This window comes from Girardinichthys multiradiatus, chromosome 24 (genome assembly GCF_021462225.1).
Source record: "Girardinichthys multiradiatus isolate DD_20200921_A chromosome 24, DD_fGirMul_XY1, whole genome shotgun sequence".
In the NCBI taxonomy this organism is placed as follows: domain Eukaryota; kingdom Metazoa; phylum Chordata; class Actinopteri; order Cyprinodontiformes; family Goodeidae; genus Girardinichthys; species Girardinichthys multiradiatus.
In genome coordinates this window covers 5,308,689-5,329,400 of record NC_061816.1, presented here as the reverse complement: position 1 = coordinate 5,329,400, position 20,712 = coordinate 5,308,689, and the positions used below count along the sequence as shown (strand labels likewise).

The 20,712-nt window shown below is 41.0% G+C and overlaps 1 protein-coding gene across 3 annotated transcripts; it reads left to right on the top strand.

Moving 5' to 3' along the window:
• Window positions 1-203: 203 nt before the first annotated feature.
• On the top strand, window positions 204-20,462 carry nhej1 (nonhomologous end-joining factor 1). 3 transcript variants are annotated; one of them, XM_047355957.1, is made up of 9 exons: window positions 204-413; window positions 802-898; window positions 1,264-1,441; window positions 1,516-1,734; window positions 1,804-1,942; window positions 4,216-4,274; window positions 17,815-17,992; window positions 19,065-19,156; window positions 20,135-20,462. In XM_047355957.1, the coding sequence occupies exons 3-9, from the start codon at window positions 1,385-1,387 to the stop codon at window positions 20,213-20,215; spliced, it is 825 nt and encodes a 274-aa protein (XP_047211913.1). In that variant the 5' UTR covers window positions 204-413; window positions 802-898; window positions 1,264-1,384; the 3' UTR covers window positions 20,216-20,462. The 3 variants fall into 3 exon arrangements, with proteins under 3 accessions (XP_047211913.1, XP_047211912.1, XP_047211911.1); XM_047355956.1 differs by having other exon boundaries at window positions 1,230-1,441; window positions 20,138-20,462; XM_047355955.1 differs by having other exon boundaries at window positions 1,230-1,441.
• The last annotated feature ends 250 nt before the right edge of the window (window positions 20,463-20,712 follow it).

The window sequence follows — 20,712 nt, the reverse complement described above, 5'->3', positions numbered from 1 at the left end:
CACAGTAAAAAAAAAAAAACTATGTAAAGTTGGATCCTATTGAAATACATTATACTAATATAAATACAACATGTTATCTAAAGACTCCGTTTGAGAAAATGTTTATTTGGAGTTTGTAGTTCTCACTTCAAACCAGCTGGTGGCGGTATAGTCACAGTTCTTAAATCAAAAGCGGAACCATAGTAGTGCGTTTCAGTGTTTCATGTCGGTGGGGGAATTTGTCAAAAACAACCGACTAATGAGCTGCTGTTCTTAGAAACTTTAGTCTTTTATAAAGGAATAATCTTGTTTTTACATGTTTATTAAACTATTTTAATGTGTTATTAGCAGTTTTAGCAGAATAAGTACTTAGGTGTGTTTAATTATTTTTAAAAACATATAACAGCTAACATTAGCTCTCGTATTTTATAAAGGTAGGTCAACTTTTAGGATATTAAACTAAAATGTGTCACATTTTTCTATATATATCACCTTTTAATGCGGCGAAACGTGATGCCGAATTGGAGATAAGTATTTGTTAATGTAGGTCCATGTTATATAAAAGCTGTTTATGTTTTGGCTGTGCAAATAAAATAATGGAAGTGTAAAATCCGGTATTTTTAAACGGAACATGGTGGGCGTTCCTAACTTTTTCAGGGCTTTTCTATGAATCACTTCCCGCTCCTTCAGGTTTCTGTGTTTAAAGGAGCCATAAAGTCACAGAATCAGCCCTGTTTATTTTTTCAGCTCTAAGTGAGTCAGTCTGTATAACACGATCCGTGTTTTTAACGAGAAATTGTTCCCTTATTTTCCCAAAAACAGGACCTGTTACTGCGGTCTGCCCCGCCGTGCAGGCAGGCGGTGATGTGGCCTGGCTCTAACTGACCTCAGAGCAGCTTTGGAGACAAATTCCTCAGAGGTGAGAGATTTCCAGGAAAAAAAATGCAGGTCTGATTAAAAGTAAAATTGGCTATAAGGTGACGATTTTGACTCTTTCAGCTCTTTTATAACAACTTCAATGATTTTTAAAACTGATAATGGGCTTCTCAAGTTAGAATTTCATGTAGATTTTCTATAATCTGAGCAAGCTCAAAATGATACATACACTTCCTGTAATATTTGGTTGTGTTCCTGAGCAAGTTGCTACTTTGCAACAAAAGCTGGGATTGTAGCAGGAAACCAAGCGTCTGTATTAGTTCCAATCTTTATTTCTGTTTAGTAATGATTACTTGTGCTCCTCTTCTTTAAAGTGTCTGCTTGCCCGTCTGCTGTGATGAATCCCAGAACTGATCCTGCTGAGGACGTACTCCACCAGCATCCGTGGCGCCCTGTCACCATCGATGGCTGCCAGCTCCTGGTGAAGAGCTGGTTTGGAGAGACGGCGTACCGTATCCTGCTGACTGACATGCAGTGTGTCTGGGAGGAGAGGATGGATGCAGTGGCCATTGAGAGCCGAGCGCAGGTACGTTGTGAACCCTAAGCATATGACTAAGCCTCATCAGAACCAGCTTGATGAATCCAGCTCTGCTGTTCCAGGGGCTGAACCGGCGTTTGCGAGCGTCGGTCAGAGCATTCTTCTCCCACCTGTGTGAGGTGGCTCAGCCTTGCTTGTCAGGAGGTGGCCGAACTGGTGACAAGGCTCAAATCTCTGTGAGACGGTGGGAGGATGGAAACATCACCCTGAGGCTGAAGAGCGAGCTGGCAGGGCTGCCTTTCTACTGGGAGTTCCACTGCAGCCCCGCTCCTGTTGCTCTGGTATGTTTCAACACATCGGAACACCCGGCTGATGCTTTCCTTAGATCTAAACATGTCTGTGCATCTCAGGTTTGCGTTCAGCTGGTGCGCCCTCTGTTGGCGATGAGCCGCCTGCTGCAGAGGCAGGTGGAGCACCTGGAAGATCTGCTGGTCCGGAAGGACGAAGAGATTCAGGACTACCGGGAGAATGGAGCCACGCTCAGCAGAGGTACAGAACCAAGAAACAGAACATTAAAGTAACACCAGACCTTTTTATTTTACTTATTAAAGAGTGTGATTTTTATCTTTACAAGAAGATTGTTGCAGGAAAGCAGAAAAATGTAAGTCTGACAACAAAGGATTAAACAAATAAAAGAGATTATAGTAACATAACAACGTAGAATAATGAATAAGGCCTGTTGAGGAGGTTAAAGTCTTAACTTTTATCTCAGTGAAAAGACTGCTTGAAGTCTGTGAATTAGAGACAGGATCTTCTCTAGTGATGCTCTTCAGAGCTTCCCCTGCAGCCACCTTCAGCTCCTGCTCGTTCTGGGTGATTTTCCCTTTAAGCTCCTTCCTCGGATAGTGAAATCGTGCTCGGCTTGATTTTCCATCTGGAAGAAACTCCAGTGGTGCCTTCATCAGGATGTTTGGGGTCATGGTTTTGTAGGAGGATGGCGCTCCATCCAGCAGGTTTGGAGGTCATTTGCTGAAACTGGAGCAGAGGAGTTGTTTCTATAGAGCGCAGAGGTGATTGTTCAACTGCCATCCTAATCGGCATCATCGTAGAAAGCCAGTGTTCCTGTAGCTGTGGCAGCTTTACAGACCCATATCACAACAGTACCACCACCGTGTTTACCTGAGAGCTTCTCGACTTTTGCTCTTCGGTTCCTTTCGATCTCCATAGGTTTCTTTGTCCATCACTGCAGTCCAGGTTCATCTTGTTCTCTTCTGTCCAGAAGACTTTTTCCAGGCTCCCGCAGCCTCTGTTAATGACTTTTTTTCACCAAACTGTAGTCCAACCATCTTGTTTTTGTGCCTAACTGGTGGTCCACAACTTGTACTGAAGCACCTCTATTGCTGTTCATGTAGTCTTCTGTGGATAGTAGTCTCTGACAAGGACACTTCCTCCTCCAGACCTGTTCTGACCCGTTACCATGGTGATGGTTCATTTGTCATCAGCAGTGGACCTCACCAGGTTTTTCTCTGATTTTAGTCATCTGAATTTACTTTAAATCTTATTTTTCAGACTCAAAACAGATTTCTTAACTTTTATTAGCACTTGCTTTGTTCTCGTCTTAAACAACTACAGCTTTGCTGATCATCATGAAGTGATGCTCCTTCAAAAGGCTTATTTCATGCTTTTACATATTTGCCTTTCTTTCCGTGTGTTCATCGTGACAGTTATATTCATTTCCACATCCGAAAGAGCGAAACATGTGGAAGAAAGTTCACTCTGCCTGTAATTCACCACTGTGGGAAATGACTGCTTGTGAAATGAATTTCGATTTAAAGAAAGTAATTCTGGCAACATTTAGGTAAATTTAAGTAAATGTTGTGGTTTCTGTGCCTGTTCTGACCATCATTATTACTCTGACTCCTAACTCTCTAAACCAGTGCATTGTCAGAAAATCAGCAAGCTGAGAGGTTGTTAAACGTAGCAGCAGTGATTGGAAGTTTCAGCTTTCTCCACATAACCAGTCCATGTTGCAATCTCAAGGCCTTATCTGCACTACAGTAACGTGGCTCTGAAAATGTTATTTTAAGGACTTGATCGTGGTCTGTGGGCATCCGCAGAAGGTTTGCACAGAGGCCACAACTAAAAACTGTAGGAAAAGAGCATTTTCCTGAAACTTTATGCCTACAAACACCACCCACGGTCACCTTGATGGTCTGGCAGCTAACTTTACTTCAGATAGTCTGTTTCAGTCAGCTTTAGATTGTTCTTTCCCTTGATGCCTTAATTTGAACAACTTTTACAGTCCTGGAGATAAATGTTGTGATTGAAAGATGAGGACTCTGCCCTCTTTCCCAAATCTCACTCAGTTCTTCTGCAAATAGGGGGAAGTAGGAGTGCTTCCCCCCTCCGTTTTCTGTTCTTTCTTTATCAGCAAAGGTGCTTAAAGCCAAAAGTTGCCCACCGATCTGTTAATGGGTGTATGAATGTGTGCAGGCTTGTGAGTCGTTCCATTTACCATTTGAAGGTTTGTTGGCACGAAACTTTGTTGAAATATGAACTTTAAGGTGGACAACTTCACATATTTTCAACAATATAAAACTTGACACTAATATATGATGGAATTCATTATAGATGAATGTGTGAAGAAACATAAAGCCAACAGCTTACCAAAAGATGCAAGTAGTTGTTTTTTTCTTTTTGTCTGAAATTAATTGAACTTGCAGTGTTTGAAGTTCCCCGACTTCAGCTGTTCTGATGAGTGGAGACGGTGATTATTTAACTGTACAGGTGTTTGTTGGTGATTCAGGTGTGTTTTGTCACAGAGCGCCTGCAGACGGACATTTTTGACAAGCAACCCTACGCAGAGGACTTCATTGAAAAGGTAAGAGCTTAGCAACACACGAGAGAGCTGCTTTTACCCTCGAACTGAACAATAAAATCCAAGAATCTGAACATCAGATGCTGTCAGCCAATCAGAACGAGTCCCTGAGTGTGGGTGGGTGTATTTGCTCCATTCAGGCGTGGGATTTCTCATCTCTCTCTGCTGATCATCACCTTCAGTATTTATGTTTCTGATTCATCTAAATTCTGTTATGTTTTTTAACCTGAAGACGTATCTGTGGTTAGATGTTTCAGAACAAACAAACCCCAGCAGGGTGGTTTGAGAGTCACTGTGTAGGCTTGTTTGTTAAAATCTTCATGGGAACCACTCATTGACTGCTTATTTCTTATGCTTTTGTTTTATTAACAGTTCAGTTTTCTTCTTCCGGCTTGTTTAGAAATAATTATGAAGAGTCTGTGGAGATTTGACAAGTTTAGATGTATTAAAACAAAAACAGGAATACAGAAACACTTGATATATATTTACTAGCAGTATACATTAAAAAAATGCTTAAAAATGAAAGATCTTGTTATAAAAACATTATAATACTTCTATTATTGCTGAAAACATGCTATAATGTGCTGAAATGGGGCCATCGGGTATATCTGTAATACATTTCTCATTCGACTCATTTTTAAAGCATCTCCACTTTCTGAATGAGTTTTTGAGAAGATGATCCAATTGAGTCCATTTCAGAATAGCTCATGCATCAGGTGGTTGTAATTATTCAGGAAATAAACATTTTTCTTGATATTTTTTTAATCTAAGAAGAAACACATTTTCAGCCCAGGTACCAGAAGTAGGGGTGCACCAATTGATCGGCCCCGATTTCCTTAATTTTGGGTGATCAGCCGATACTTAAATGTGAAACCGATCTCATCTACCTCCGCAAAGGTCTGAAAATCACCCACTGTCCCGTCTTGCTCTGTTGGGAGAGAGGACTCACTGACAGACCTGCCCACCAGGTCATGTCTGCACGTGCTCAGTTCACACCTGTTGACAACATAAGATTGGAACACTGAAGGTGTGCTGTGACCTTATGACACCTGACAGTGTCAGATATAAAGAAAATCAGAATCGGCTGGTCAGGCTTATTAAAGATCGGTAATCGGCCAAAAAACCGCAATTGGTGCACCTCCAATAGGAAGGATTAGTCCAGAGTTACAGGGGTTCTCTGTGCTTTTGGTTTGTAATGTCTGTCGAAGGGGTCAGTCAGAAACCATAGAAGAAAAAGCTGCAGTGGATCAAAGTCCTCTCTCTCATGGCAAATTCCTCTCTATTGCGTTGAAGCCACCCACGAACCGAAGTCCAGACTGAAATAAAACATGTGTGGGGAAAAATGTCGCCAGGATGCGTCAAACGGCGGATCAGACGCTGGATAAGGGCTGAATGTGTGTGTGGCCGTGTGTGTGTGTGAATCAGGGAGGCGTTTAGCATGTGTGTGCAGTATTTATCTATCAGGGTAGGGCCAGTCAGTTTACCCTTTGTGCACTTGCTGACTTTATGTTTGTGTTGCTGTCTGACTCCATCTCCATGGCAACCATCCTCACAGATCCTTCTGCTCATGCTCAGAACTTCTGTAGATTTCAGATTTGGCCTCTTTTGTTTTTTTATAAATTTGTTTTAATTTCCAAAGAAAATCCCTAATTTAATTTACATGTGGAGTTAAAAAAAAAAAAAAAAAGCCGAGGAGAAAATTGTAACATTTATCTTAAATAATAGAATGTTTGAAATTATCGGCTAAAACTAGAATCAGAGAATCTGTTTCACTTATGTTGTTTTTATTTATTTATTACATATTTTAAATAAACAGGTTTAAAACCTGCTGTATAATAAACAGAACTATTAAGATTTGTCTTAAGACTTGTGAGCTTCTCTTATTGATCTAAAACAATACATTTAAAGTTAAGGATCGTATTATTTGAATTTAAAATCCATAGTGTTGTTTGTAAAAAAAACTGTTTTGTAATTTGCGAAGAAAAATGTCGTTTTCAATTTAAAGATATGCGTTTTTTAAGTTGTGGATTTATTTTTCAATTTGCAAAGGAAATTCCTCTAATTTAAATTTTTTTTTTTTTTCTTATTTAGTCCAAACTTTTATAGTTAGAAAATCCGTTTTAATTTATAATATATTCTAACATTTTAATACATCATTAGAGAAAGTTTTATGTTTTTAGAGGTTTTTTAATGTTTTCTATTTTCAAAAACCCAGAAAAGGTGAATGATTATGTTTTTAAGAGGAATATGTTAGTGGAAAGAGTCATCGGTAATTCTTCCTGGTGACGTAAAAGTCGTCACATGAAGTAGACTCATCAGCTCGTCTTCATCGCAGACAAAGATAAAGCCTGTTGAAATGTTAGACTGCTCTTTAACATCAAAGTGCATTTCTAAGATCCGAGCTGCAGGTACGTCACAGCTTCAATGGTTTGTCCTGTTCCTGTAAAACACCCAGCTTCAGTTTCAGCTTCAGTATTTTTCCCTCGGAGTTGAACTTCTTTGACATTTTAGGGTTATTTATGTGCCAACATGGAGCAAATATCGTCCCCAGAAATCTTCGCCTCATCAACCCCCTCTTTTACCGGGAGTGTTTGTTCCCTTTGTGGCTTTCATTTCCCACAGCAAGGGGAGTGAAGGACAGACGGACGGCGGAAAAGAGTCGATGATGACAGGAGCTGCTGCTTTTATTTTTTACTGCAGCTTTCCCTGCGGAGCCCCTCCCCACCGGGTCACCACACAAACACCCCGCCCAGCTCAGGTCAACATTTACACGGGTGGAAATAGTCTGAGCTTCCCACTGACACACAGATGTATTTACACACACTTGGATTGAAGTTGGGCACTGGTTAAAGCTAGCTGTGGAGCTGAAGGATAAAAAGAAAAATCAAATCCTTTCAGGATCACATCAGCTTCTTTGAGTATGTGTCGGTGTGCGTGTTCTTGTGTCCCTATCTTTGTCAGGGCCTTGGTGTTGGACCATGTAAGCAAAGATGGGTCAGAATTAAGTTGCAGGTTGGCTTTGTTTGATTTTAGTCGCCGGGTCCCTGTCAATGAACTTTATCTAGAAATATCACAGTTTTAGACTTTGAAATGGTTTCAAAAGTATGTTGGTTTGGAAGGTGTTTAGTCAACAAGCATCCTCACAAAGCACCTTTACGCTTAAAGAAGGCTGGTAAAATGCTGTTTTGAAAACAAGGCAAGTAGTCTTCCTAGTTTTCTGTAGTTTATTGTCCTTCACTGCAAAGAGGACTTCCATTACACTGCAGAGTCGCATCCCACAAAGGCTTTAATAATAACAGGGATGACGTGTCCTGTAAGCCTCGCTTGACCCGGGTTTAACGTATTTGTTCTTCAGACTAAGCTGCAACATTTTAGAAGGTTTCTTCATGCAAGGCCATTGGGACTTTGCTCTTTACATTGTCCTTTTTGCCCTATTTAAAGGCCAACTGTCACCAAGAATGTGAGCCATTGATCTACGTTTTTCACACTGCAGCTTAAATGGTGGTAAATGTGTTGTCAGCATCTTTCTAAAATAAAGGAATTTTTCATAGTTTCTCAACAAAATAACTTCTGTGATTTTACTTTTAACAAGGTTCTGTCTAAATAAACACCATGGTCATACTTGGGATACTCTTAGCCTGTGACAGCTTTGGCGCCACCTAGGGTCAATTTTATCAGCTCTTCAAAACCATTTCGTACTCTTTTAAAAAATTGGAACATGTCCACATGGTAGGGATGATGGTTGGAGTCTGTTTACCTTCTTGTGGATTTTCTCATTCGCACAAGGTCAAAATTATACATACGGACTCAAAGTTGGTGACGTTTTGGTTAAAAGTCCCTCAACCACATGCTTTTTGTCCTCTGTTCTTGGCACAATTGTAGGAGCTTATTTGATCTGGTTAGTTTCCTGCCACGAACCCAACTTCTAGACGTAATTCACATACGCCCCCACATCATGATGCTGCTACAACCATTATTCCACCCGCTTTGTGTAATGCCCCAGTACCACTGCCAGCAAAACAATCCCACAACATGATGCTGCTCTACTTCACCTTGACTGAAACATGTTTCTTGTCATTGCAGCCAATCATTTTGATATCGTCTCGTTTGACCATAAAACTTTCCTCTAGAAGTTCAGATTTTCACTGGCAGTGAATCAAGCACCTCAACATGATGCTGCCGACACCATGCTCAACAGTAAGTTGTGTTATTTGGTTTGAAAGCTTCAGCTTTGTAGAGTTGTCTTCAAGCCAGTTAAATGTTCAGACAGGAGGTATTTTGACCACTTAGTCTGCTGGGGATCTGTTGATCCAGTTTTCCCAGTGTAAAGTCACAGCTCTAGCAGTGGAGATTGATAAATGTGTGATTGAACTGGCTCTGAGACAGACAGTGCGTTTCATTTCTTGGTTTACACTGATCAGTGTGCACGTTTGTGAGCCGCCCTGACGCGTGCCATGCGCTTGCAGCTCTGAACTGTCACTGTTTGGGAACGTCGCCCGCTTCCTGTTTCTTTGGACAACGGCTTCGTGGCTCCATGGCAACCGGTCAGCAGTATAACAGCATCTGTCAATTTGTGGCCGCTCCTGACCAAAACACCTCACTTGAGGTTTACATGAATCACGTAATTGGGCAAAAATACTGTGGGTTCCAAATGTGGCATTCCTGACTCCAGATTTTCTGGTTTTCTTCCTTCAGCTAAATATTTGTCAAGTGAATGAGCCTAAAAACAATAAATGAGGAAAACCCATCTTTACAGAGACGTGCACCTATCCATGAAATTAAAGTCTTGTGCAGCTGATGGATGTATTCAAAAACAGCAGAACTGGACAGGTTTAATCCTCTAACTACAACTTCCACGTTAACAGAACACGGATGAATTATCAGTTTAATGCCTGATTAAACTCAGAACTGAGTCGTTCGTTTAGCCCTCAGTGGCATTGTAGAGAAACTTTTGCGATGATTAATTACAAAATGTGGCTTGTGTTGCTTGTCTGACTACAATAAGCCTTAAAGAATTGTAGGTTTCAGTTTATCAAGACCCTAAAAGGGTTCTTGCAGACCAACTTGAGTTGACTGACAGAAAACAAGGCCACAACAAGAGAGATGTGAGCTGAAACAATAGAAAGGGCTATGAAACTCCTCCTAGACGGTAAGTCTACACCGAGTGTGGCAAAATGTTCATGTTGGAAAATCCAGATAAGCCAAGAAGCCAAACCAGAGCCATGATTAACACCAAAACAGAAGAAAGTACGGTTCCAGTGGACTGAAGCGAAGAAGCCATGATCTGTGGCTGAATGGATGAATGTGGGATTTAGGGATGAATCCTGAATCTGCTTTGGCCAAAAGATAATTCTGGAACATCTCGAACTCATCAGCTGCTTTAATAGGTGCACCTTGATAGTTTCTTCAGAGCAGAGTTTCAAATCAGAAACATTCCTCAGAGATTTTGGTTCATATTGACATGGCAGCATCACAACGTTGCTGAAGATTTGTCAGATAATCATCCATGATTCAACTCCCCTGTTTCTGCACATCCACATCTGCTGACTGTGGAGGTCACTGGGCTTCAGTGAACTCACAGTCATGTTTAAGACACCAGTTTGGAATGATCTGAGCTCTGTGATGTGGAGCATCATCCTGCTATAAGCACCCATCAGAAGATGAGTACACTGTGGTCCTAAAGGAATGGTCATGGTCAGCAACAGTACTCGGGTAGGCTGTGGAGGTTCTCAGTTCGTGCCAAGAAAATACTGCCCTCACCATGACACCACCGCCAGTTTTAGCTGTGAGACAGAAGGATGGATCCATCCTTTCATGTTGTCCAATTTCTGGCCCGCACACCTGAGTGTTTCAGCTGAAGTTGAAAACCGTCTTGGCTGGCAGAAGTGGCACTCAGGGAGACCTTCTGCTGCTGTATCTCATCTGCTTCAAGGTTCCACATGTTGAACATTCAGAGACCGGTTTCTGCATACCTCAGACCACTCTGCCTGTTTTCCTTTTGCTTCCAACATCAACAAGACATTTCCATTCACACAGCTGCTGCTCCCTGGATTTTTTCCCCTTTTTGGATAATTTTTTGTAAACCAGAGGAATGGTTGTGCATGAAAATCCCAGCAGATCCAGTAGTTTCTGAAAAACTCAGACCACCCTATCTGGCACAAAAACCAAGCTACATTGAGTGGATTTACGGTGCTTTCACACCAAACCTTTGGAACACTGTACCGTGTCACAGTCCAGTTATTGGAGCACATCACGCCAATGTGAACCCATCATGGACCAGAGAACCATACCCTGCCGTGTTTACAACTGCTGGCCTTGGAATGGTTTATCCGGACCCTGGAGCAGTCCGCCTGTAGTGTGAATCCATGCCGGGCCAGCGTACCAAAAGCAGAAAGAGAGGATGTGAGAAGTAGAGGAAAAACAAAGTAGGAGCACGAATCCAAAGACGAAGGAGTTTGAGAATGTATCGTAGGGCTATGTGGAGTAGTGAAGAGGTACAAGTGCACAACTAGATTTGAACACCAAAGTAGCAACAAAACCCAGATTAGACAGACGTCATGGTGATTGTTTCTTCTCAGTCAGCGCGATACTGCCCCCCGAAACAATCAGTTGCAACTGCATTACTTTGTTTGGTCCGGTCTAAAAAACTCTCTTTAACCAATGTTTAAATATATTTTTAAAAAGCAGCATAATTCAACCATTATTGAGGATAAAGACCTACATTGGTTAAAGGAAGCAGGTTTGATGATGGAGTGATTTTGTTTTATAATGAAGATTAATCTTTCCAGTGAGCAAAGAGCATTCATCTGTTCTTCGGGAAAGGAGAATATTGGAATATTGAAGTCCTCAAACAATTCAAGCTACGGATTTAAAATGTTCTTTTCCAGAATGTTACGCGATTCCAGCACTTTTCCTTCTGCTATTTCTAAAAACATAGATACGCCAACAACTTCAACAATGTCATTAGATTTTATGGCATGGTTCACAAAACCAGAATATCCGGCTGTTCAATAGAAATAGCTGTGTGTCATATCTACGCTTTGTTTTCTGACTGAACATCCTCTAAGAAGAGGGATCACATATGTTTCACCAGGGGTTGTAGAGAAGTGAAGATGGGAAGTTGTCTTCTACTTCAGTAAACCGTTGACTGCGCTCACAAACAGCAGCTACCGACTCTTTATCTCACCTGTGTTAGAAATTCATGGCTGAGGTGGGAAGTGGGTGAAGCTGGAAGGAGCTGGGTTTTCATATGAAGTGGGAACACACACATTGGTGTGAAAACCATGGAGATATTTAGCTGGGAGGCTTCAATGAATGCTTGTCAGATTATTTTAAAAGATAAATTTAGGTTCTGACTCATGATTGAGTCCTAGCCGGTTCTTTTTAAGGAATTAAGTCTTAAATAGTTTCTACGGTTTATTTGTTGTATATCTATAAATCAAATTAAAAACTACTCGTCTATGATTTCATTTAGGTAGTGCTCAACAATCCAGGACCTTCTTTAGTTTGACAGGTTTGCTTTGATTTATCAAGGGGTTTAATCCACATCAATCCACCTGTCACTGAAACTGGGTCGAGACGGGGAGACCAAAATGTCAGGCAGCCGGTTGTTAATGTGACAGCTGGGACATCGGTTGACCCCCCCGCAGACCAACAAGGTGCTGAAATCCAGGATTTTCTCTTGTTTTTAGATGGTGACGTCACAAAAACAAACCGAACAGTTCAGATACCACATGTTCATTCAAGTTTTAAGACATTATAAAACTAATTTGGCCTTATCAGGTTCTAAAGTTACTTAAATCTAACATCAGGTGTTCAAAAACCACAGAGTAAAGAAAGAAGCAACCAGGTGGTGATGATCATATCCTTTAGATCCTTTCTCGTCTTTTTACACAAAACCATCTAAACTACACCCATATCTCACTGTCCATTTAAGGGAAGGTATGAAACGATGAATGCCACTATGTTACCATCCAGATAATCAGTGATAACACTTGAGATCTGATTTGGAGGCCAAAATCAGTTCAGTTGTTAACGGATTCAAGGTCGTACCTAATTTTATCTCCAATAATAAAATAAAAAGTGATGGATTTAAGGGGGATAGTAGCAGTCACATGCTGCTGATTAAATTAATTGGTTAATCAATCTTCATCAGTGTGACCACCTCAAAAAAGGAGTTCTGCAAGTTAGAGTCACCTGATTCACCGTTTCATTAACTGTTTGGGTTGGTTGGTTTCTCTGCTTGTTTGAAATCTCTGCTCCTGATGTCGAGTCTTTAGCGTTTTCTGAGTTTCTTATGAATGAATTGCAGACGTTCCACAGTTTGGGTAAAAACAAATCCCATCCATCCTGCAAACAGTGACAGATCCTCCTTTTTCCTGAGTCTTGTGTCAACTGCACAGTTTCTGGTTCAGGGCCTGTAATTAGGCCCTCTGTGGCCGGGCCGCTCCCCGCCTTCTGGGCCCGCTCCCAGCTTGGACCGGCCGAGCGAGATGTCCCTCTAAGACATCATGGGATGGTGAGCGACATGAGAGCAGTTGCATGTGAAGTTGCTCTGCTCGGCCGACCACGGCCGCCGTTTTCAGAGCTTTCCACTCATAACATTTTAGCTCTGATGTTATCAGGCACCACATATAAACTTTGATCCAAACCTGCTCTGTCTGTCAGCTGCCCACCGCAGACTTGACGACGATGTGAAGCAGGTGAAAGGTAAATCAAGTCAAGGTGTGGGTGAGGCTGGAGGTTTATGTAAAGCTTCAATTCACACAGACACCTCTGCTCTTCGAATGATGACATTTCGGGTACATGTTTTCTTACGTCATGCTTCCTGCTCTAGTTTAACTACAGTCATCATCTTGTTTGGAAGCTTTTCTTCTTCTCTTTCAATAAAAGCATCTAAATTATATCGCCAAAGTATAACCCAATAGACACCATCAGAACAGTCAAGCACATAGGAAGCATCATGCTTTGGAGCTGTTTTTCTTGCAAAGTCTACAGGACGAGTTCAGCATGATTAGCAGCCCATGAACGGGACCACGAAGAGTTAAAATATTGGACCAGAACCTTCTTCCCTTTGGTAGAACATTGAAGATTGGTCATGGATGGAACCTCCAGTATGACAAACACATCACCAGTTCAACAGAGCGGTAAATGAAGCTTCACATAAAGTTCAGGGAAAGTCTTTGGAGAGAGAAGACGATTCATCTGCTAAGAAACTTAAAGATTTAGAGTTTTTGTTATGAAATCTTCCCAATTACATTTTAAGATTTCTGTCCTGATTGGATATCCTCTCCCAAACTGAGGAACATATATGCACAAACCCTTCTGGAATAGTGCAGGCCCAAATCTATTATTCATTTATGATGTAGAAATGGCTTTGTCTGATGGTTGTTAAATGTTATCAAACCGATGGTGTTTCAGAACATTTAACACAATCTCTAAGGACGTTGGGTTAAAGTGTACTCGTTGGGTCAGAAGGGGAAGCTGAGGTCACAATGAGCGAAAACGATGTTGAAAGAAATGGGGGAGAGTAAATATGAGGTCAGAAGCGAGGATGAGGAATGGGAGACTCTCTGGCACCAGACCCCACACTGAAAAAACAACAGCAGCTCATCTAAAATCAGACCTATTTACCTGCTAATAATAGAGAAAACACCAACAGGCTGCCAACTCTTCCCCGTCCTCTCATCACCTTTCTCACACATGATGCTTTACTGTGGTCTGAAAGGCCGGCTGTGGAGGCGGGGACACCAGGTGAGCTCCTCCTTCCTCCTCCTTCATTTGTCCTTAGTGGACTTTGTTCTGTTTTGGAAGCAGGGAGGACATTTTCAGTAGGTTACACATCTCGACAGAATGAGTGTGAGTTTATTGACCTGCTGTAATCACCTCGTTATTCCCTCGTCTGGTGTTTCCTTTTTGGTCAGCTGTAGCTAACAATCGAGTGAACACACTCCCTGGGGCCTCATTTCCAAAAATACAGTGGTATGGAAGCCCAGTTCTGCCAGAGGAGAAAGATCTTCTATTCTACTTTGGCAGTGATTTCCATAGATTACCCACTGAATCTGCAGGTTTATAGAGCTTCCCATTGACCTTAAGATGTCACAGGTTTGAGATTTTGCTTTTGGCTGGTTTAAAGATGCCGGTTTAGCAAAAAGTAACCAGGAAAATGTATAAACCAAAGGTGGCATACAAAGTAGAAATTTTAGTATTTAGAGAAAGCAATATTTACTTTTTGTGTCCAATAGGAACAATGGCATTGAACTGCTTGTGGTCTGCTTGAAAGGCCAATGGACTGCGCAATATATACATGAAAAATGAGAACTTTCTTCTCTCAGCCAGTACACTTGCATGTCCCAAAGCATACCACCATGGTAACAAATGGGTGGCTAAAGAAAAATCACATTGAGTGGTCTGGCCAGTCTCCAAACCTTAGTCCTACTGAAACTCTGGAGGGAGCTGAAGCTTCAAATTGTCAAGCAGCGACCGAGAAACCTAAAGGGTTTAGAGAAGCACCAGTGTCCCTGCATACCATTAGTGGACCCAATTGGTGAGGGCTTCCTGATTTTTGATAGTTCTGAGCCTAGCTGAGGCCCAGGGTCCAAGACTCTACCACCAGCTGCTTGAAGCTCCCTCGCCACCCGGGCTTGGCTTTAGTAGGGTGTCCTAGCCTCCCTGGCAATTTTTGTGGTCTTCCTTCATTCAGATCCTCAAACCCTCTTTGTTTGATTTCTCATCTGAGGGCAATTTTCCATAGCAGACATTCATATGCTCTTCAAGCTCAAATTCAAGGCTAAAAATGGCTGCTATAAATAGCCCGGAAGCACTCAGTTAAAATATCCTGTCAGTGATGCTAATTGGCTTCTATACGGAGGTCAGGAGGAGAATCCAAACCATTAAATGTAGTGTTGATTTCATTGCTTCGGGGCAACCGGATCCAACAAATTGAGCTTAGCGTTTCACATTTAATGATATGAAGTGAACTGGTGTGCAGCCCGAGACGAAGGGGGAGGGAAAACGTGAATAAAGAGAGTATAAGGTGGGCTTTCTGCTGCTTTCTCTACCCCCAACACATTGGTTTCTCTGTCCTGAGCAGCACCAGAGCTGACATTTATTTTTACGATATTTAAACAAACAAATAAAAATAAATCAATGAGAAACCTCGAAACCTGACCAAAGTGTGTTTAGGAGCCCCTCTGCCCTGTCAGCGAGGGGGAGACCACCAATTTCTCCTGGTCAATATTTGAGGAGCTAATTTGGAGAGTTTGTCCTCTCCTTTGCAGAAAAAAAGAGGGATTTAGTGAATAGCGAGTGTTTTTCTATCAGTCGTGCATTCGCATAATGTAGTAGGAGCTGACCCACTGCCTTATCTGTCAGTTGTTGCTGCTCGCCTCACCGCATGTGGTCGGCTGTGCCAATAATGTAGCTTTGATTAGAGGCTTATCGCAGCGCCGGCACGCCCTGCATCACACCTCGGGCATGTGACTCCTGCAGCAGCGCCGTAAATCTAACTCGGCTCAAAGGCACCGAGGGACGAGTCTTTTCAAGGATTCATGACCTCCAATTCCAGTCACACCAGGGCGGAAAATAAAGAGAAATATCCATGTCGATAAAAACTAGAAATAAAATGTGGATATATATATACACGTCTACATATGTTCATACTGTACTTAATAATAGAAATTTCTCCATGTAAGAAATGAAATCATCCATTCCAAAAAACAAAACAAAAAAATCAAACCGACACAGAAAGAGCATAATCCTTTAAGCATCGAATAAAAACAAGTTCAATAAAAACAAGGGTAATTTCAAAGTGTAGTTTAATTTAAGTACATTTAAAAGTTATTAAATAATTAGAAAAAAAAACATTCAAAAACATTACAAGTAAAAGCCGCATCCAAAACTAGCAAGAAATAGTACTTTTATAAAATGAGAAGTTTTGATTTCAGGAGGATTGATGTTTACATGTTGGTCTATGTGATTTTATATAGTAATAACGATAAATACACTGAAAAATAAATTGTATTTCCATACTGTTCCTGTTTAACGGATATCCCACTAAAAACTTAAGGCAGGTTTTAAAATAGCTACAATTTGGACAATAAATTAAGCCTTTTTTGGAAAACAAATGCTGACAGTTATTCTGTTTATTATCTCAAACATAAAGACCGCTGACCTTAAGCAGGATTAAGTTGGCATAGAACTGATGGATGGGATGTAAACTGGTTCTGATTCCTTGTTGTACAGGAAAAGTAAAACTGAAAAAGTTAGGCTGGGTCAGGGAGCTGGAAGTGTTGCAGGAGCATGTCAATAAATTAGAATATCGTCAAAAGGTTGGTTTATTTTAGTAATTCAATTCAAAAAGTAAAAGTTATATAATACACAGATTAATTAATACACAGTGTGATTTATTTCAGCATTTATTTTGTTTGATTAATTTTGCGTTACAGCTAATGAAAACCAACATTAATTTTATTGGAACATTAGAATATTACATCAGACCAATAAAAAAAAATGCTATATTGTGGTCATGTTATGGTCTACTTAACTATAACAAGAGGAAGACTGCTGACAGGACCGTTGTCCTGTTGGCGGTCATCGACTCCCTGAAGGATGGTTAGAGCCTGAAGGAAGGTCTTTGGCTTGGCCGTATCAAAGCATATTAATAGAAAGTTAAGTGGAAGGAAAAAGTGTGATAGTAGATGGTGCACAAGCAACAGGGATAACTGCAGCCTTGAGAGAAGTGTGAAAAGAACAAACCTGCCAATTCCGGTGTTTTCTGGCAAATGCCAGTCAAGCTCCTCGGTGCCAGGCAGTGAGCACAAGCGTCGGCCCTCAAGCCACCCTCATGAATTCTGTTTCTACTAGTTTGATCAGACATTCACCTCAGTGACCCGCTGAAGGTCACTTTGTAGGGCTCTGGCAGTACTCATCCCCTTCCTCCTTGCACAGCAGTAGATACCGGTCCTGCTGATGGGTAAAGGACCTCTGACGGCCCTGTTCAGATGTCCTAGCGGAACTGTCTGTCTCCTTTAATCTCCTACATGCTCTTGAAACTGTGCTAGCAGACAGCACGGATTGATGTGTCATCCGGGCGGAGTTGGAAATTAAGACGGGACTTGAAATAAATTTGCAGAAATTTCTGCAAAACATTTTTTAGAAGATAACTGAGGAGGTGGTATGCTTCATATTTTGAAAATCTTTTTGTTTTTATTAGATCTACAAACCGGCAAGAAAATTTAGATAAAAGATGGAATCTCAAGTGTCTTTAAGTGTGCTACTGTATAACAATGTTTTTTTTGTTTTTTTCCCATAGGGTAATTATTTTCCTTAAAACATTATGAACCAAATAGAGGAAATAAAAATGGGCTTCAGAGAAATTAATGTTCATTTTTCTTCTACTATTTCAAGCTATTGTTTAAATTCCTTGGGAATGAAATTCTCAAATATCAGGCTGTAAATACTTGAATTTTAATACTTTGTTCATGTCACTGTAACAATCTGAAAACTTTTCCTTACAGTTTCTTTTCGTTCCTCCTTCCTTCAGACTCTTCCTCTGCTGTGGTCTGAACCATCAGACGCTCTGGGCTTCAACGCCGACCTCCAGCAGCTGCACGCCACCATCGTCGCTTACAGGAGCGCACGAAAGCGCAAGCGGCCCGAAGAGACGGGTGCTGAACAGAACCAGCCTTTGCCAGAACCATCAGCCCAGACGTTAACTCCAGGTGAGTTTTATCTCAGACAGTTAGGTTAGGGAAGATTCAAAGTTGATATTTCTCTACTCCTGTTTCTGAAAACATAAACGAGGATCTGGCTGCAGGGCCGACTTTCTGATAACTTCAGTTGTTTCAGTTAGGGAGAAGTTTAGGAAGTTTAAGTTCGGTATTTCTCTGTTGAATTTGGAAAACCTACGGAGCTACATCAGGGTCAAAATGTTAAATATCAACATAAAGAAATAAAATCAAATTGAAGTTGAGTTTGCATTTTGAGATTGGGGAAACCAAATGTTGCTTTTGAAAGTGAAAGTGAAACTAAGTTTTATTTTAGGGTAAGAAGTTGCTGCATTCACAACTTTTTAGAACTTTTCAGAAATTGGCTGAAAAATAAAATATTTCATTTGAAAAACTGCAAATCTGAAACGAATACCTGCACAAGTCTCATCCTGCAGATCAGTCTGCAATTATGGAGAGAACTTGCAGACAATATTGAGCAGACTGACAGAAAGCACGACCCCCAAAACAATGGAGAAGATTATAAACCCCGCCAACAAGGTGACAAGTGTGGACGAAGATGTTGGCTGTTCTCATTCAGCTGGATCTAACATTTGGAGCAAGTCCAAACAAAATGTTCTGGATGTAAAAAGGAAACGCCTGGACAGACCAAGGCAGGCGATGCATCAGGACAGATAACCTAAAGCAAAATGCCTGAGAATGATTTCAGAAATCTCCAACATAAGAAATGAAAAAGAAATGGTCAGAAACAGAAACTAGTGTTTGTGATCTGGAAGAAATCAGCTGAAGGACAAAAAGTCAACGAAACAGGACAAAACAAGGTTCCAGTGGGCTGAAGAGAAGCAGTCATGGACTGTGATGGACCAGAACGTTTGTCTGAAGCCATCACATTGAAGCATAAAATGACTGGCTGAAGAAAAGCAGGTTTTCAAACTTTATTACAAATAAAAATCTGAAAAACCTGATACCTCTAAATAAAAGAAGACCTGCAGTAATTAAAGACTCTTTCTGTTGATGTTTTCTGACTTATTTTCTGTTCGTTTTCTCCAATGCCTGCATCCATTAGATGGAGATGACCCAACGAGGGACGAGGGAAATCAAAACTCCAGCAAGCAGGTTGAACCATCTGAGGCTAGGAGACCTGCAGCACAGACCAAGGTACAACCAGCACACTCTCACTGATCCAGTTTTTAGGATTTAATGACTGTTACCAATCTGCCTTTTTAAGGAAGGGTGGCAAGAAGAAACGTGCTGTCGAAATAAAAGTCCTCTTTGCACATCAGCATAAACCATGTAGGGCGCACAGCAAACGTGGAAAAAGGAAGAAGAAACTGAGCTTTTTAGTCTGCATGGCAACTCTATGCACAGACGTAAACTTATACCCTAAATAAACTATAGCCATGGTGAATTATGGTGGTGGCAGCATCATGCTGCGGAGTTAGAGCTAAATCCAGCACAATCCTGGAAGAAAACCTGTTAGAGGCTGCCGAAGACTTGAGACTGGGGTGGAGGTTCACCTCCCAGCAGGACACCCACCCTGAACATGCGGCTAGAGATACAATAGGATGGTTTTGATCCAAGCATAGTCATGTAAGAGTGGCCTAGTCAAAGTCCAGACCTGAGAATCAGTCTCAAGACTTGGAAACTTAGGTTCCCAGATGTTCTCCATCTAATCTGATTTTGAGCTGTTTTGCAGAGAGTAAATATTTCAGTCTATAGATGTTCAAATCTGGTGGAAACAAACCCATAAAGACCTGAAGCTAGACCTCCAAATAAAGGTGGTTCTACAAAGTATTGATTGAAGGCAGCCTGGATACAAATGCAGGCCACACTTTTCAGATTTTCATTTGGGAGAAAAAGTTGAAAACTGTGTCAATTTTTTTTATTCATCTTCAGGCTCTACGTTGTGTTGCTTAATCAAATAAATTCCCAAAAACGCGTTGATGTTTGTGGTCGGAACGGCTCAAAATCAGGATGAATTCAAGGGTTTTAAAAACTTTTGACAAAAATATATCGAAAAAACCGACCAAAGCCTCTTAGTTAAAAATGTTCCTTCTGTAGTTAATCAAGTAGATTTTATTTCATGAGTTTGGAGGACAAAATTAGATTGATTTAAAATGTTTCTCTTCCCTCCAGCAGCCTGCACCCATCACAACCTGTCCTGTGGAGCGACCCACCTCCAAACCAAAGAAGAAGAAAGTGGGACTGTTCAAATGACGACGCAGAAACAAATTTATTCACTCAGAGCTTCTTATTAAGTCAAACTTCACCTCTGATGGAAAGTTTTAGACAATCAACTGGGTTTTAATGGTTGTTTAGATTAAATTTTCTGATGTTGCCGAGTTCCATCAGTGAGCTCAGCTTTTAAACTTTAACCTGCTCAGATTTTCCATTTTTACTGTTTTAAGCCATCAGCTGTCATGCAGTTTTTACTTTCTGTCAAATAAACTTGGATTTAAACTTTTAGGAGTTTTTTTTTTTTCTTTTCTTGTATGATTTGCTCCCTCAGGTACTGAAGAAGTTTTTTTTTTTTCCATTTTTCTGACTGACACAATGAGCCATGCTCCTCTTCCTCAGAGCACACCGAGATGTTGACTCAAGGTGTTGCAGCATCCCGGGAATGTGATTGAAGTCTTCGTTTGAGGAGTCACTGTTTGCCCCATTGGTTCCCAGATCCTTTTAAGTCTCTCTCTGCTGCAGACGTCATGAGAAAA